This window comes from Camelus dromedarius, chromosome 12 (assembly GCF_036321535.1).
Source record: "Camelus dromedarius isolate mCamDro1 chromosome 12, mCamDro1.pat, whole genome shotgun sequence".
NCBI classification, from domain to species: Eukaryota; Metazoa; Chordata; class Mammalia; order Artiodactyla; family Camelidae; genus Camelus; species Camelus dromedarius.
Window position 1 is genome coordinate 39,549,588 of NC_087447.1, and position 18,865 is coordinate 39,568,452.

At 41.9% G+C, this 18,865-nt stretch overlaps 1 protein-coding gene across 6 annotated transcripts in view; it reads right to left on the bottom strand.

Annotated features, from left to right (window-relative positions):
- Positions 1-409: 409 nt before the first annotated feature.
- TEAD1 (TEA domain transcription factor 1) overlaps positions 410-18,865 on the bottom strand; it is a 244,209-nt gene continuing 225,753 nt past the window's right edge. For all 6 annotated transcript variants that reach the window (XM_031460006.2, XM_064492570.1, XM_064492569.1 and 3 more), the window contains 3 exons: positions 17,858-17,998; positions 13,375-13,527; positions 410-8,737 (listed from right to left, as the gene is read on the bottom strand). In XM_031460006.2, the coding sequence (XP_031315866.1) occupies positions 8,624-8,737; positions 13,375-13,527; positions 17,858-17,998 (408 nt within the window). In that variant the 3' untranslated portion in view covers positions 410-8,623. The remainder of the gene's footprint in view (positions 8,738-13,374; positions 13,528-17,857; positions 17,999-18,865) is intronic.

An 18,865-nucleotide genomic window follows, 5' to 3' on the forward strand; every position in this document is an offset into this window, starting at 1 on the left:
GTGAACACTCAGTGAATCCAAGGCTTTGTGATGCGTGAGTGTGCTGCACACACCTGAGCACGGGGCAGGGGCTGCAGCTCAGCCATGCCCCGTGCAGGCACCGACCATGCTGCGTTTACCTCTGGCCCCCATCCTCTGCTCTACCCCCGCTTCCTGGCAGGTACCAGGCAGGTTGGGTTAACAGTTTTAATGAAGCACTAAAGAGGGACAGGCAGGCAGGCAGACTAGCTGTCCAATGGATGTACTTAAGAAACCCTGCTGGACATAAGACCTCACATTCAGATTACTGAGCTTGGTGGACACCATCAAAATGATCATGGCTTCAGCCTCCTTTACTCTGTCCTGCACATGTTCACCCACAACACACAAAGCACCTTTCAACAACATACACTTCTGCAGATAAAAAAGGTGACCCACACTTTCATTTTCTTTATTTTTCATTGATACCGTATGAATACAAAGTTTCTAGAAAGCTACAAAATGTCTACCACTTTATCAAGAAGGCATCAAAATGTGTCACTTTGCAAAGACATGAAAACACCTGCAGGAACTGACACAAAAATAGCATTTTTAGAGTGATGAAATAATTGCACTTAACTGTCATGGATATTACAGTTATCACACATATGTACCGCAAAAGCTAGAATACATTTTTTTTTTACAAAGCACTTTATAAAAAAATTCTCTGCACACAAACCCTATAATTTTCATATAACTATCATACTAAAGATAAATTCACTTTAAAGCCAACACTTAGAACATTTTTAAAACAAAAAGGTACCAGTACCTAAACACAGACGTTAACAAATACAAGAATACTGTACTGCCAAGAGGTTTAACCAAATGCCTTTTGAAAGTTTCTGCAAATAGGTTAAGAAAACATACGTGAGAATTTGCCCCCCACCCCCCACCTCTCCGATCTACCCAGGAGGAACCCTACTGCCCAAAGGCAGGCTCCCCAGCCCCCTCCCAGCAGCAGTACAATATCAAAGGAACCACTGACCGGATGAAACGCTTACGTCACAAGCCCGTTTTATACACGTGACACGAAGACACAGACTGTGAGCTTCCCATCAAGTCATTTAGAATGTGAACAAACACACGTGGCAAAAACCGATTTACATAAAATTTAAGCATATTAAAGAATTAAAGGCTATTCAGGTTTCTTTTTTAAATGTTACAAAACTTTTTTTTGTCATTTTTTAGGCACGTCGTTTTTGTTTTTACTTGTTTTTTTCCCTTATCTGCAGTCATGAGCCTATTGAAAAAGGCCTACAGAAGTGACTCTTGCAAGGAGGTAACAGGAAGATGTATTTTTTTTTAAGAAGTGCAGTTAATATTTAATTTACACAGTGAAACTAATCATGGAAAATAACTGATGTAAAAAAAGAAAGAGAGAGAAAGACAAAGAAAGAAAAAGGGAGGGAGGGGAGGGAGAGAGAAAGAAAGATCAGAGACTGTTTTCCAACTGATTTACGCCTAGATTCTGTCAGCCTCTCTTAGAAAAAGGGGCAGGACGACAGTCTCGTCACGGAAGGCAGACAGAAGAGAGTCAGCCCGGCAGAGGTGGACTCTCCTGGAATCTGACTCCACCTAATGATGGACAAGAGGGAACATAAATGCCGTTTCAATGACCAAAGTGACACAGTGGGGCATGTGACGGACTCAATGCAAATTCACAGAGACTAAAACAAGTGAACGGCTTAGGAAGTAGGACAATAAATACAAGTATTTCATCTCATTTAATGGTGCGTGACTTCAGTGAGACTATCCTTTGCAATGCAGTAAATTTTAAACATAAAACCTTCATTCTTAATGATATAAAAGCAAAGAGTTAATGAGAGAAACTTGCCAAGCAAAGCACAGTAACAGTTGACAGGGAAGCAAGAAAACAAATCTTTGACTAATTTCTTTCAAGTTGTGTAGCCCTGACGTGACAGGGAGGGGCTGAACTTAAGCAGCTAACTGTAACTTGTGCTAGGCATTTTCCTTTTCATTTGATTTTTCTTTTTTTTGTAGAAATTTCTACGAATACTCACAACTTGGGTGGACAGAAATCACTCCTGAAATTCTGGAAAACCCAAAGAGGGTATCCTTAAAGACACCAGGTAGAGACAGACAGATCATACACATGAAGTGCTCAGAGGCTAACTTTCAAAGCTGTCTGATGTCATTTAAAAGTCTATAATGGTAAAGAAAAAATCTTTTTTTTTTTGTCTTGGCTTTTGTTTGGCTGGTGTTTTCACCTTCTCGTCCTTTTCACGTCTCTTCCTCCTATCAGTTTTCCCAGTTTATACCAGGTTTTGATAAAAGCCAACACGGACTCTAAAAGAGTTGCCCTTTGGAGGGCTGGAACATTCATTCTTTGAAAATTCCAAATTGTGAGCGGTGCTCTTTGGAAGTTTCTCATAGCACATTCAGACACAACACTCAGAGTCAACATTTTCACCCTAAGAAGAACACTTCGATTGTAATGACCCTAACCCATTTTTGTTCTGCACTGTCATCTCAGTTTGAGGCTTCCAACTTTCAAAACGGTATCACCGCATAAACCAGAGAAGTGCGCGCTGTCATTGGAGGGGAGAGGCCAGCCTCCGCAGAGATTGAGCTCGGACACAGGGAGAAGGACCCGTCTGTCCACCAGCCGAGACTCTGCAGTCGGTGTGGAAGTTCCCCCAGGCGGACATGGGGCCAGGTGACGAGCGGAGACGGCGCACCGGGGCATTGGCACACAAACACACCAGTTCCTGGGGTCCCTCCTGCCGCCGGGTGCTACTGGGGAGTGTGGCGGCGGGGGTCCCCCCACCGCAGACAGACTCACAGCAGGCAGGGTCCGCGTCGGGCTCACGTGAACAGAGGCCTGTGGTAGGTGAGTGACTCACCCCGGTACACCAAAGGCATTACGGTGATCTCGAAAGATTTTTGGTCTCTCTACAAATTATCGTGGTTACGGCAGCACTTTTCTAAGCTGGAATCTCAAACCAAAGGCACTTTCATGCTAGACTGCAGAAGATTCACAAATAGCTAAGTATTTGGTCGTGAATTTAAAAGGCAACATCAAAAGTGTACAATTTGCTTCTCATAGTAAACTACGAAGTTGCAAAATCTTCTGTTTTGGTATAGACATTGGACAGTGTGGTCAATGAACTGACTCCTGCTCATTTCAGATTTAGACCAAGGAGTCAGTCTTCAAGAGAACTGGAGAAAAATGGGCTTACAAAACAAAAATGAAAACAACGCTTGCTTGCTCTGTTTTAAAATACCGGGCCAATCAGTGAAGGGACGCTGAGATCTGGTGTAAGAAAAGGCTGGCGGCACGACTAAAGTATCACTAAGGCACTGCTTACTGGAACGCTTTGGCAGCTCTGAATTTAAAACTTCCTAAAAAAGTAACAGTAGTAATAGAAATGCTTCCAGCTTACAAAAGGGCTCACAGTTCCGAGGCAGCCTTCTGCACTGCAAACCCTACACGCGACATCGCAGAGATTTAAGGCTTTTCAGAAATGACATGTGCAGGGCTTTGCCACAGAAACATCAACAGAAAGAAATAAGCAATGCAGATGTATCCTCTTAACGTCACAGGTGTGAACACCAACACATAAAATTGGCTCTACCCTTCATTAGGACAGGTGTAGTGTACCAGAGCACAGACAAAATCATACGGATTCTATGTACCTGGTTTGAAAAATTGACTGTCATCTTGTGTGACTTAAATAATTTACGTTTGTACAAAAGCAAACTGCAAAAGCCACTACAGTACTGAGACCTGGAGAAGACTTGGGTTTGTAACACCAAGTGCTGGGAACAGGGGCTGTTTTTTGGCTGGTCCGAGTGTGGGGCTTTTGCTGCTGGGATGCTTCTGCAAAGAGGAACCTGACTCAGAGCCTGTGGCAGGTGAGCTGTCCTCAGGGTCAGGAAAAGGCTCATCAGCTTTCCAGTCTGCTCGTGGGTGCCTCTCAGACGAGACACCGCGGTGCGAGGAGCAGCACCGACACCCGGCAGTGCTGCTGCTCCGGCAGAGGAAGGGGGCCTGAGTCCCCCTCTCTCTTCTGCACCGACCCTGTCCACACACTCGTGGGGATCACCTCGGCACGAGCACCAAAGAGGAACGACCCAGCAGAAGAGGCCAAGGATTAAGTGGCAGGAGTCCTAGAGCCTCGCTTTTACTGTCACTAGCTGATGACTCTGGGCAAGTCATCTCCTCTCTGGGCTTCAACTTTCTCATCGACCCAGCAAAGGAGGGTACAGGCATACCTCGTTTATCGCGCTTGGCAGATACTGCGTTATTTACCAATCAAAAGCTTACGGCAACCTTTTGTTAAACAAGTCTGTTGGCGTTACTCCTCTGCTGGCAGTTGCTCACTTCATGTCTCTGTATCACATTTTGATAATTCTTGCAATATTTCGACTTCTTCATTATTTTTAAATTTTTTTTTGGTGATCTGTGATCTTTATGTTACTATTGTAATTGTTTTGGCATTTTTTAGCCATAAAGTGTTTTAAAATTAAGGTATGTCATTGATTTTAAGACATAATACTATTGCACACTTAACAGACTACAACATAGTGTAAACATACTTTTTTTGGGGGGGGAGTAATCAGTCTTATTTATTTATTAATCAGTTTTATTTATTTATTTTTCATTTATTTATTTATTTATTATTTAATGGAGGCACTGGGGATTGAACCCAGGACCTCGTGCATGCTTAGCACGCGCTCTACCACTGAGCTATACCCTCCCCCGTAAACATAACTTCTATATGCACTGGGAAACCAAATAATTCCCGTGACTGGCTTCGCTGCGGTATCTGCTCTGCTGTGGCGGTCTGGGACAGAGCCCATGCTATCTCCGAGGTATGCCTGTGGACTGTGCCCTCTCATAGCTCCTTGGAGAAAAAATTCTATTAGTCCTCTCCCAAAACCTCTCCTCCATCCCTAAAGATGAAAAGAAATATTCCAGAGGTTTCAGTAAATTCTACAAACAGCATTTAGTGTTAAGTCTGGAAGTAGAAGACCAGAGAAAATTTACTGAAATGATTAAGGGCTTGATGATGAGAACCATAAGCTTATGAGAAATAATGACAACAGGTGGGGTTCTTTTTTTTAAACCTGGAAAAATAAGGAATGAAGAGCAAATGAAAACTACCCTTTAAAGAGGTGTGAGATGGTTACAGGGATGATGGTCAGCCGCTGTTCCCGATCCCCCTGGGGATGGGGGAAAGAATACCTGGAAAAGAGAGACTGTTGTGAAATAGAAGTTCTGAAACAGGAAGAAACATGGGCACAATGTCATGTGAGTAATATTCCTCCCTGTCTCTTGATGGCCCAGGAGAGAAGCTTTCTCAGGGTAAGATGGAAAGAAAAAGAAAATCTCAAATACGGTATTTGTGACCTGTCAGATGTAGGGCAGTGGTTCTCAACCAAGGGTGATCTGTGCCCTGCGGGACATTTGGCATTGTCTGGAGACATTCTGGGTTGTGACAACTGGGGAAAGGGTGTTATCTAGCAGGCAGAGGCCAGGGATGCTGCTAAACCTCCTACAGTGCACAGGACAGCCCCGCACCACAAAGAACGATCTGGTCCAAACATCAACAGTCAGGGTCGAGAAACCCTGGTCTTGGGTAGCTTAGATGGTCTGGGATTCTAGGACTTGCTCTGAAGAAGCCCCGATTTCATTCAGGTCTCTTGCTAAGATGGAAATGAATGCCAAGAGACTGAAGCCCAGTTCTTCAGCTTCTCCCTATCTAGGCTGTGGAAACTGGCCTCTCAACTCTACAGTGAAAGCACAAGATGTCCCTGAATCAATCCTGGTGGTGGAGGGTCACCAGGAGATAGAGCACCCAGAAGAGAGCAGTGAGAACAGAGCTTTGGAAATGTTTCTTTATGGTTTTAAAAGCTGTACAGACAAAAGGAGAAGACTCTGCCATAAATGGTGAAAGACCAAAGATAGACATGGATTAGATGTTATAACACAAATATCATCTCAGGCTCTAATTTGGGAGAGACGGAGAAAGGTCAAGAATTTGGGTACCTAGGCCAGGGTGGAGACAGGGAAAACATCTGCCCTGGAGAGAACTTTAGAAGAACAAGACAAGAGGTAAACCTGTTCTAAGAGCAAACAGCAATGCTCAAGGTCATCCAGGTAAACCCCGAAACTCAACTACAAAGGCATTCAGAGGAAGAGGACAAGCATCCGAAGGCCCAGCCTGTCTCTACGAATTCAGCAGACCAGAGTGTGACTTACTCTGCAGCCAACAGAACTGCCTTCTAGCTGCTGTGCATGGGTCTCAGTCTATTTGTGCTTTGAAAAAAGTAAATCCCAAGAGCCCTATGGCAGCGCAGAAGAGCCCCCCATTCCTGGGTGGGAACGTGAGCCAGATACCTCTTCCCCTAAAGCCCTGGGACAGCCTAGCTTTTAGCCACATAAGATCATTTGAACCCCTTGGTCCTGAGAGAGCAGGGGTTCTCTTGAGTAAAGATGCAGGAGATGGGAGCAAAAGAAACATACTAAGAGAACTAAACATACTAAAAGAAACATACTGTAAATATGATGATCATGGAAGAAGCTTAATGCCTGGGCTGAAGACCAGATGGAAGGGTGCACAACTGGGGCAATTCGCCAAAGCCCCACTTGACAGCAGGGAACAAACTGTGGTCTCTTTATGTAAGGAAGATGCACACCATCCTACTGGCTTATGTAAGGGATGCACACTCCAAAAGGGGAAAGTTCTGCACTTTCTCCTCTGGTCTTCCCAGGGACCAGTGTCATGAGTTTGGGAGAGGTCAGGCTTGGTCCAATGTTCTTCTGTTTGCCATGAGCCAGCCACACCCTCGTGCTCATGACCACCAGACACTAACCAATATATAAGCAGGGTCAGAGCAGGTGGTGGGACAGGCAAGAGGGTGTGCACATTACTTGGATATGACAGAACAAAGTTTCTATTTTCTGGCTTGATGTAAAAGTCTTGACATGTTTCACAACTTAACGTAATATATGTTAACATATTCCTGACAATTATAAAAATGTCACTTTCCTCTGAAAAGTTGGAAGGTATGTCCTGTCCCCTTCCCAATGAAGCACTTATGGGAAGAACCCCAAGACATGTGGCCACGTCAAACCAGCTCTGCCTGGACAATGCTTTGGAATTATTTGGGTTGGAAAGTTGAATCTCTCCTGGGAAGAGAACCTCCAAAATGAGCCTAGTTGAAAAAGGCAGAGATAGAGTCTCTCCAACCTCAGTCAAACAAGTGATGTGACTTATTGAGAGATGCCAAGTAAACAAATGGGTGTTCTTAGAGAATACATCTAGATTTACGGACACAGACTGAAAAATATACACATATCAGCACCTAGCAAACTGGGTGACACTGAATAGATGTTTAATAAATACGTGTTGAATAATTATATGCGTATATGTGTACATATGTATACACAAACACACACATACACATATAGTTATAGCAGGGTAATATGCACACTGGATCACCAGAAATAATTTATCCACAGGCTGGTAAGGATGCTTGCAATTTTCTGGGGAGCAGAGATCCTAAAACTGATGAGCCTTTTACGAGTTTGGTTAATGAAATTTCTCCCAGCCACAGGGTTTTCTATAATTTGCAGCTCACAGTGCAGTATTCATGCCAATTTAAAATTTTTGTTATTAAATTTTAGTGGTTCAAAGATTTACTTGTCTTAATAAAAAAATTTTGGTTGTCCATATAAAATATAACTGCACACACAAGACTATAAACATTGTAAGTTTAGATTTTCAGTATTTATCTACTTATTGCAAAAAGAGCCATCTTTTCTTTTTCATTAAATAATCATCACATTAGTACAATACAATTTTATATTTTTTAAATATACTATATATGTTAAGGATAAGGGGTGAAGTTTTCTTCCTCTGTAATACCTGTTTCAAGAGTTTAATGGATTAGGAGATTAGTTTTAACCTTGAGGAAAAAAGTACAAATTTGTCTCATTAGGATATTTCTATCAAGCATTTCTTAAGGCTATATTTTAACATTTGGTTTCAAAAAGAAAGAAAAGTTTCATTTAAAAAATAATTTAGTGAATTACATTCTTTCATAACTTCCACCCTAATTAGTTACAAAGATAAGTCTAAAGATTCTTAGTTTTGTGTACTAATTTACATTTATATTTAAAGATTAATTTTACTTGTATCTTAAAACAAGAATTTTATGTTGAAAAAAAAAACCAACTAAATATATTTGTATAAAGGCTGTAAATGTCCAATGGTAAATGCTCTGTCTCAATTTTTTTTTTCTACCACAATGAGAAACAGGTCTCTGCAGACAGAGATGTGGGTTCTTAAGGTTCACCTTCCCGAGGAACTGTGGGCTGTGGATCTGAAGAACACACAGAAACAACTCGATTTCTCTTTTTACAACTGTACCAGAACTTCACAGCTACAATGATAGTATGAACACATGAAAAAATGACTTTACTCAAACAGGATTTAGAAAAGTCAGGGTGACCTCAGGGCCAGGGCAGCACCCCTGTGTGGTGAGGTTTACAGTCAGTCGTTCGAACATGGAGAGAGTGTGTGCGCGCACGTGTGTGTGTGTATATACAGATATCTATATATATAAATAACCACGGTTAGTCCTTTACAAGCCTGTAAATATGATGCTGTGCTCCATGTTCACTATTTGAAACTTCAAAAACACAGGCCATGCACAGGAGAGTTTCTTGTGTATCCCTGTTTGTTACCACCTGTTAAAAAAAAAACAAAAAAAATATATACATATGTACATCCGGATCAAACACCACATGAAAGAAAACATATTCCATCTGTGCCATGAGGACTATGATGTACTTGGAGAGGAATACAAAGTCTCACGTCCAGAAAGTGGATTATCAGAGACCTGTCCAGCCTCACTCTGCCCCTCAAGCACAAACTCAGGATATTACAGGCCCCACTTAAATCCTACCTAGGCCTAGTTCCCAGATGTAAGAAAGACCTTACAGATGGGGTCTCACTCATAATCTGAGCCCAAGAAGACATCACAAGAATTAGTGTGGGGTTTTTTTGGGGGGGATGCATGGAATTTCTGTACAACATAGAATTTTCTATAACTCTGTCCCATGTGACAGTCATTTATCCTAGGAACCGTCTCCTGCCTTATTCCTAAAACTTTACTAAATTTTGCTTCTTAACAGCCAATGGGAGACACAAGCTCCCTGAGTGTCTTGCTCACCAGCTGTATTTAACAACAGTGCCTAGGCTCAGCGAAGCATATGCTGAGTAAAAGAACAACCATGATCTTCTAGAATTATGCCAAACAATACCTCTTTTCAGTTTCATAGGCTTTACCTTTCAAAATGTATCGTGAGATACTCATCTGCCTCCCCCCTGTAGTCCAGTCGCTTGAATCCATCCCTCTCCTCCTCACGCCCGCCCATTTAGCCTCCCTTACCCCTCAGGCATCCACATTTACGGTGCCTGACTAGGGGATAAAGTCTCAGAGTACCTGTAGTTGTAGTTTCCCATCCCAGCAGACTGCACTGTCTGCAAGTACCTGTAGATTGGTGTGAATCTCTCTCTTTTTTTTTTTTAATGCCCATCTTGTCCAGTGGACTGTAAGTTCCTGAAGAACAGGGACCACGCTTCCCAGCAACTAGCTTAGTGGTTGGCATACAACTGTCATTTAATCAGTACAGTCCTCCCTCGGTAACCACGGGGACTGGTCCTAGGACCCACCGCAGATACCAAAATCCAAAGATGCTCAAGTCCCATTGTGGCCACCCACCCTATTCTGCCTGCAGTTCTGCACCTGCGGATTCAACCAACCGCAGACTGTGTAGGACTGTAGCATTTACTATTGGAAAAACTCTGCATAAAAGTGGACCATGCAGTTAAAACCTGTGTTGTTCAACGGTCCACTGTATTTGCTGAATGAACATAAATTCACAGAGTAATAGCCACCATCTATTCACTGTTTACTATGCATCTACTTGGTATTAAATGCTTTACAGAAAGTATCTCATATAATACAACAACTCTAGGGGCAGGTGCTATATCACTCCCCTTTTGACAGGGGAGGAAGCTGGGGGTTAATTTGTTTAAGGTTATACTAATGACAAGGAAAAACTCCCTTTTTTACCTGAATCCAAAGACCCTTTGACAAATGAATTGATACAGTGATGGATTATCTATTTCCCCCCCCTGGGTAATATTTTTTTCAGTACTGGTACCCACCTGCTTTTCTAGTCTCACTCCCTGCCACTTCCCTCCCAGATCCAATACTCCAAGTATCCAAGCTTTCCATCCTTGAAATCTCTCTCTCCCTCAATGCCATATCAAAAAAAAATGCCATGTCTTGATGCCTTTCCCTCCTGAATAGTTCCTGAATCCATCTACCTTCCCACCACCACAGCCCAAGTTACCAGCAAACCTGACCTGGATCCTCCACTAGCAGCGACCCTTGCTGGACACCAGTTCCAGCTGTATGCAGCAGCCACAGGAACCTTGTAAGAAATATAAGTCTGACAACACACTCTTAAAAATTGCTTAAAAACCGAATAGCCTCTTTTAAATTTATAAATCTTTAGGATGAAGAGAAAACCTGTTCTCATCCTACAAGGCGGAGGAGACTGTGCCCAGTCTGGCTGTTCCTACCTGGCCAGCTCACTGCTCTGGGCCCTCCTCTTTCTTCCCACACTGGCCACAGTCCCTACCTGCCCGCATTCCCACCTACATGCAGTATTCTTCGCTATCTCTCTGCCTGTTCATCTGGCAGATACCTCTCAATTGTTTCGTCCTCAGGGAAGCCTTCCCTGACCTCCTGAACTAGGTCACATCCTCCTATTCACACTCTGTTGGCACCATGTTCCCACTTCCACCAGCCAGCGGCCAGAGTTGAGTTACATTCATTTTGTGATCACCTGTACTTGCTGAATGCCCACCTCCCTCACGACTCCAGGACGCCAGCTCCGCCTGTCTAGTTCACTGCAGCCTTGCACCTGACACCTAAGTATGCACCCAACGAATGGTCCTCTTCTTGGCAAATCTGAAAAATACCTGCTTATCTGTCAAGGTACCTTAAACATCATCTTTTAACATCCCTGAGAATTCCCCACCTTACTTCAACTACCAGGGCTTGCTCAGGTGGCTCATTGACTCTGTGCTCCATGAGGTCTGTCTCACAGGTACTGCAGCCATCATGACCCTGCATTGTCATTGTTTATTTACCTGCCTTGTCCCCCCCGCCAGGCCCAGATTTCCTGTAGGACAGGCACTGTGTTTTATTTGCACTGTATTCCAGCAGCTAATACAATCTCTCCATAGTTCAGCTGAAAGAATGAAAGCATTCTCAATAATCTTTGAGATGCAGAGGGCAGACCTGGGTATTTCATTTGTAGATGGAGGGAACTGAGGTCTGGAGACTTTAAATGACTTATCCAACATCATAAAGCAGAGCCGGGTCCTAAACCCAAGTCTTCTCATCCTATGACCATGAAATATCCTGCAAAGTGTCTTTTCCATCAATTCAAATCTTAAGTTATGTCTATCACTGGCTCTGTGACCTCAGGGAGGCCTAAAATTCCTTATCCATAAAATGGGAGGGAAAATGACCTCACAGTTCCGCAGTGAGAATTTCATATTATATCTACAAAAGGTTCAACACTGTGCCTGGAACCTCTAAGAGAATTCTCACTTTTTTGCAAACTTTCTATAAAAGAATGTATTCTATTTAGGCTTCATGCTTGATATGCAAAAGGAGGAAAAAAAATCTCTAGCAACCTGTCTACCTGAATATGAATCAAAAGGTGATCAGAATCCTTGGCCCACAGTGCAGGTACTGTCTTCCTTAGTTTGATTGCCACGATTAAGGCCCCAAACCTACAAAGCCACCTCAATTCCTGAATCATCCTGATGAAACCAGGGTCTAGCCCGCCAGCCAGTAAGGCCTGGAGCCGCTCATGGTGACGCGAGTTTTGTATCCAGCGCACCTGGTAAAGCACCTACAACTATGTCCAGCAGCTATCATCCTGCTCAGGTTCATGGACCCCACCCCTGAGGAAGTGCTGAAAATACTATTTCTACTGTTTATCAGTGAAATGACTTCATTTTTATTATCCAGGATTGCTGGCTTAATTTCAGTTTTCCTACAAAAAAAAAAATTATTTCTTGCAGGTATTTATTGAGAGCTACTAATTCTTCAAATCAAAGGAATTTATATAGTTGCTTAATGATACGTTTTAAAATCAATTTAACCTGGTAAGTTCTTTGGATGGAAGTCACATGCTCCAAGCGAGCATATTAGTCAATGTAGTTACATGGGTTTTGTGGGAGACAGACACCTAAAATTTTCCCAGGTCATATTCCCCTTGGTTGTGCTGCGATGTAGGGTTTTAGGGTTTGAGGACATCTTCCTTAATATGCTGAAACAGACTCACTGGTTTTTAAGAAACAGCTAAGACTTTCTTTGAGACTATGTATCTTTTATGCTTCTGTTTTATATCTAGTCTTAGCTTGCTTATTAATGGTAACTTTTTATGTTTTCCTTTGTTTAAAAAATATTTTATTTATTTTTATTATTGTATTATTTTAGTATTTTTTAGCAGTTGGGGGGGGGGTAATTAGGTTTATTTATTTTTTAACAGAGGTAGTGGGGATTGAACCCAGGACCTCATGCATGCTAAGATGCGCTCTACCACTTGAGCTATACCCTCCCCCTTGCCCATTACGTTTTGACCAGACTTTTCAGCCCATGGATATTCTCTCCCCACTCCTAGTTATGCTATTGTATTCTGGTTTCTATTTCTCCTGGTCCTGGAAGTTTACATTTTGCTATATTAATGTATGTAACTTATAATAAGGCCTTGTAAATCCTTCATGAAATGAGTCAAGGTATGGTTCAAGAACAAACCTGCTGACTCAGTTTGTGCCTCACGTGAGATTTGTGTACCACGGTGCTGCTGAGACTCAAACCTGGCAAGCACTGGAATTGCCCAAGGAACTCTAGAAAATACACCTGCCCAGACGCCATCCTCAGGGATCTGATTCAGTTGATCTGGGATGCAACTCTGGCATCAGGAGTTTTAGAAGTTCTCCAGGACTTTCTAATGTGCAACCAGAGCTGAGAACTAAGTTTTATTACCCCCACCCTCCCTTCCCTGATTCCAGTTCTGCCAAGCTGAGCAAGCCCAGCCAGATGAGACCCCTTCTCTTCCACAGACTGGAGCCAAACCAAGCTCGCCCCATGGGTGTGTGACTTCAGCTGACCCCTGCGGCCCAACCCAACAGTCCAGTCAGTCCCCCTGGCCCAGGCCTCAGTGCCTCTCAGGCCTACCCTCCCCACCAGCCTCACGGCTGAGTCTGACAAAACAGGAAAGAGACCAGTTACCAATAAAATTGTGAAGTTTTCCAAAACACTGTTCATCATATATTTCTCTGGTAAGTGTTTGAGCTTGTGGATGAAGTTGATCATATATTCACACATCGGGGAGCGGTTTATTCGGTATACAAATCGGCCATTCTCAAACCGTGCATATTCCGTCTGTGAGGGAAAAAGATTTGAGCATTTTTTTTATACTTTGGACTTCAAAACACACAAAAAAGAGATTATTGCCTGTAAAAGTGTATTACTTTTTCAACACGAATCACCTGCTGTAAGCTGCACAACTTTTGTGGTTTACTTAACTATAAAAAATCCTATCTCCAAACTTAACACCATACTCAGAATCCATTATTTTTCTGGAAATTTTTTAGAAAGTTGAAAAGATGACAGCTTTAAAGAAGAGATGTATAGGTGTTTTTTAGCAAAAGTCAGAAAAAAATCTAACTGCCTACTTAATGATTCTCTACCCAAAGATCTGTGAGAGCAAGCCCAGCCAGTCACAATTCTTCAAAGAGCCCCCCCAAAAAACCAACTGTACTGTGATAAGGCCTCACAGGCCAACAACAAATGCACCTAATTTCCCTGCTTCACACTGATCATGAGCCCCTGACTATTGGTTATTTTATGTCTTAATAAAAATATATATATATATATATATACACACATACATGCAGCTTTAAAATCCCACTGATGTACTCAGAAATAAGAAAGACACTCTTAGATACTTTGCATCAAAGAAGGAATTTAAAAAGAAATTAAGAGCCATCTAAAGAGTATTGAAAAAGAAAATATTTACATCAAAACTTATGGGACTCAATGAAGCTATACTTGGAGGAAAGTAGCTTCATGTCTTCATCATGAAAGATGAAAAATTATAGAACTTATTACATGTCTTAAAAAATTAACAGCCCCCACAAAATAAACCCAAACCACAAAGAAACCGAAGGAAACCAACAATTGGAAAGTAATAAAAATAAAAGCTCGTATCTATGCAAATGAAATTTAAAATGTAGACAGAATATAAAAACTAGTTCTTTAAAAAGAGAAAATAAAATAAATAAACCCTTCTTAAGCTTAAGAAAAAGAAGAAAGAAAAGAGACAAAACCACAATTACATATGGATTAGGTTACTCCATGTAACTCTATGGCAATCAATCAGTCAATCAACCAACCAACCAACTAATCAACCAATAAACACAAAGAAAAACCCATAGTATCGCATGACTTCCCAGCAAGACACAAATTGCTAATTCTGAATTGAAAACAAGTAGAAAATTCCAATAGGTCAATTGCTGTGGAAATGACTAAAAATTGTTTAGAAATCTGCCACTGACAAAGGTCCAAGAACCAAACGGTTTCACAGTTAAACTTCATGTAACCTTTAAAGAGCAGTTATTTTCAATGTTACTCAAACTATGCTATACCACAGAAAAAGTTGGTATTCTAACTATTCTACACTCAATACTGAAATTTGATTAAAAAAAGATTATACGAGTATAAACTAATATCACTTATAAGATGCAAATATTTTATGTAGAATAGCAAACAAAGCATCAAAGTACCCTGAACAGGACTTTCTTCATGAGTGCTGTGGGGGTTCACACACAGGACAAGTGTTAACTCATGATGTCAACAAACTGGAGAAAAATCACATAGTAAGAGTTGCTAAAAAGGATTTTGACAAAATATTGCAGCTAATACTAATAAAAACTTTAAGTAAAATAGGAATAGAAAGAAAGCACTTAAATATAAAACAAAGACCATTTATAAAAATCAATAATAAATTTAATCCCAAATGTCAAAACACCTAAAATCTTTCTACCATCATCAGTAACTATACAAGGATACTCACCATCACTATTTCTTTTATTTCTTTTTACAACTGTGTTGGAAGTTTTAGCGAATGAAAAGAAGGTGAGAAAAATAATAATGAAAGTGGCATAAACATTGGAAAAGAAGAGATAAAGTCTTTCCTTTTTGCTGCTGCTAAGATTATATACAGAGGAAACCCAAGAATCTAGGGGGAAAAAAACCACTAGAGATCAGTAAGAGAATAGGGAAAGATGGCCAGAAGGAACATACATATGCAAAAACCAGGAGCTTTCCTCTACTGTAGTAATTAAAATCTAGAAACTGGAAACTGTATTAACAAATTATACAATATTTAGGGATATATTTAACAAGAAAGGGATAAACCTGTATGAAAACTGTAAAATGTTATTAAAATAGATAAAATGAGATGGAAATGGAAATAGATTCTTGATTGGAAAGATTTAGGATCAATGATGTATCAATGTATCCCAAAATATCTAAATCTAATACAATTACAATTAGATTGCTCAAACAAGATTTTTGTTTTTCTTTACATTTCAAAAATGATCTCATAATTTGGAAGAGTAAGTGCTGGTGTCTCACCCAGAAAACACATGCAAAAGAAGAGAAGTGAACCGACTTGCCCCAGCAGATGCCAGAGCATGCTACAAAGCTGCTGTAACCACATTAACACGATCTTGGGGCAGGTAGAGGTAAAGAGAGGGTGGAACAGAACTGACTCCAGGAACAGTTCCCAGGGTCTGCAGTAACTTAAAGGGGCCAGATCCATTCAGTTGGAAAAAGATGAATCATTTAATAAATGGCTTTGACATAAATGCCCATCTATTTGGAAGAAACTATAAGCAGACTCCCATTTCATACCAAATATGGAAATACACTCCAAGTGGATTAAAGGCTTAATGATAAACTCCACCTGCCAGTCACAGCACCTTCTGCAGGAAAATTCCTGGGATTCCATCAGTCAAAGGCAACCTTTCCCCATTCCCTGAACTTATACAGAGCTTTGGGTGTGTTATCTGAGGACACGCGGAAGAGTAACTTGAAACCTGGGAAACTGAGTTACTCGTCCGGTCCATCTTTTCTCACCGGTGCCTGTCCGGGCAGGAAGTCCATCTACAGGTACACCCGGACAACTTGGCCATTTGGTACCTATGTCTAGCACCAACCTTCTGTGTCCCCAGCCACCGACAGGTTCCTTTGCTTCCTCCTTCTCAGCAGGGATGGAGGTCATCTGGCTCCAGGTTTCCCAGCCCTGTCTCATTACACAGCTGCCTTCTCACCCACCCTCTCCTCGGGCCTCTTAGACACTGCGTGGAGCTGGTTACCCCCTCCCCATCCATGTTTGTCCTCTGCTTCTGTCTGTTTCCCTCCCACTTACCCCAGGGCTGATGGCTGCTCCCCAGACTTACACTTCATTCCTGTGCTCTTCCCATACCCTCTCTGCAGCTAGCTCTCCCTCCCACAGCTTCATTATCCTTAGCGCTGAGGACTCCCCACTGCTCTTTTCAGCCTTCACCTGTCTCTCAAGTTCTAGTCTCGCATCTACAAGACCCTTACTACTTCCAGCTGAACCTCTTATTTACGTCTCTCTGCTAGAGGCTGCACTGTCCTTCGGAGCATAAAACGTGTGGCCTTTGACTCTTCCTCCTCTTTGAACAGCCAGTCAGTTTCAAAGTTCCATTCAAAATCTCATCCTGGATTCCCACTGCCAGCATTTTAGTAAAGCTCATAACCCGTAAGCTCACCCTGACCATCTAGTCAACTCATTTACGTCCTCTTAGCACTGTTCTCAGGATGCCCACCCTGTGCTCAGGAAGCTATGAGGGCCTGCGGCATCCCAAACCCTCCTCATTCAGCCCAAAGTCTTAAAAAATAACATCCCCTCGCTCCCTCTCCCGACCCAGTGCATCCTTTCCCTCAAAGATTTTGTCACGGTCAGGTTGGTCTCTCAGCCCTAAGAGGTGCTGGACATCTGTGAACAAAAACTGCTCACTGAACGTGGATATGCTGGATGGTAGGAGACACTGGAAAATATGACTCAATGAAATATCACCTGCAAGCCTTGTTCACACAAAGCAGCCCACCCTGGTAAAACGAACACCCACATTCTGAAAGGGAGGGAGGCATGAACTATAAAAACCATAACCAGGTGCTTGGTCCCAGTATGTACAGAAACATATTTAAAACAGTTAAGATGAAGGGAGTAGAAATGGCAAAAGCAACAATACCAAACGAAAGGAGTCCAGGTTCTGGAAGGCAAGTGCCTATGAGTGGAGGCCACCTTGCTTGTTATCAAGGTGTTGGGAGGTGCCTTTGGATCTGGGGTGGGAAAGGCATCATTTGATGGGAGGCAGGGGCCACCTCTGAGAGCCCCCACATGGGGCCCCCACGAGGCCTCCTGCAGGACTGACACGCTGGTGGGGCTGGGCTGATTTCACAGTCAGGGAGGGCTGGCCTGGGATTTCTCCTGGCCTTCTTTCAGTTGCTTTCAAATATTTTGCCTTTTTAGAAATAATGGGGGTAGGGGAAATGGGAGAAAGGGTGGCAGGGGGAGGAGAAGACCTCAAAAAAGTAAAACTCTCTGCCCGCGTTTAGGCTTAAAGAAAGGCGACAGGTTGCCCTGAATGAAGGTTCCTGTATACAGAGGCCAACTTACCTCTACTTTTTCTACTACTTGCTTCCCAAAGGAGCAAACTTTGGTGGAACAGGTGACTGTCATATTTTCCGAACTCTCATACTGACTGGTTACACCATAAAAAGCCCCGGCATCATCTTGAATATTGCAGTTTAAATCGGCCTGTTGGAAATGAAATGGAGGTGGGTGTTACTCTCTCATCACAGGGGTCATGGCAACAAGCAGTAACCATCAGCATAAGACCTCCATCCTTTGGGCTGGAGGGCAGGGGTGGCTCCAAGAGGACACTTGGCTAGAAACAAGTTCTATGGACCATCAGTTATTTAAAAAAATTTTTTTAACATTTTTTATTGAGTTATAGTAATTTTACAATGTTGTGTCAAATTCCAGTGTAGAGGACAATTTTTCAGTTATACATGAACATACATATACTCATTGCCACATTTTTTTTCTCTGTGAGCTACCACGAGATCTTGTATATATTTCCCTGTGCTATACAGTATAATTTTGTTTATCTATTCTGCATATGCCAGTTACTATCTACAAATTTTGAACTCCCAGTCTATCCTTTCCCACCCCCCTCCCCCCTTGGCAACCAGAAGTTTATATTCTATGTCTATGAGTTTGTTTCTGTTTTGTATTTATGTTCTTTTTTTTTTTTCTTTTGGTTATTTTTTTTTTAACAGAGTGCTAATTTGGGCAGCCTTCCCTTGAAATAATGACATGCTACATGTATCTATTTCATTTTACTTTCTTCCATCCAGTATAGAACAATACTGTATAGCCTTGTAATAAAAGATTCATGAGGTCTTTGGAATATGTGCAGAAAGCAGTATATGAACTGAATTCACATTCACTAATCTATAGATATATTTAAAAGAACAGGAGAATCTGTGGCAGACTGGCCATTTGTTATATATGCAAAAACAGAAACTTCATTACAAATTACATCATCCAGAGGGGAAATGGTTCCTACTAAAGACTGGCTTATAAAGATGCTAAGTAAGTAATACAAATTCCCGCTCACTT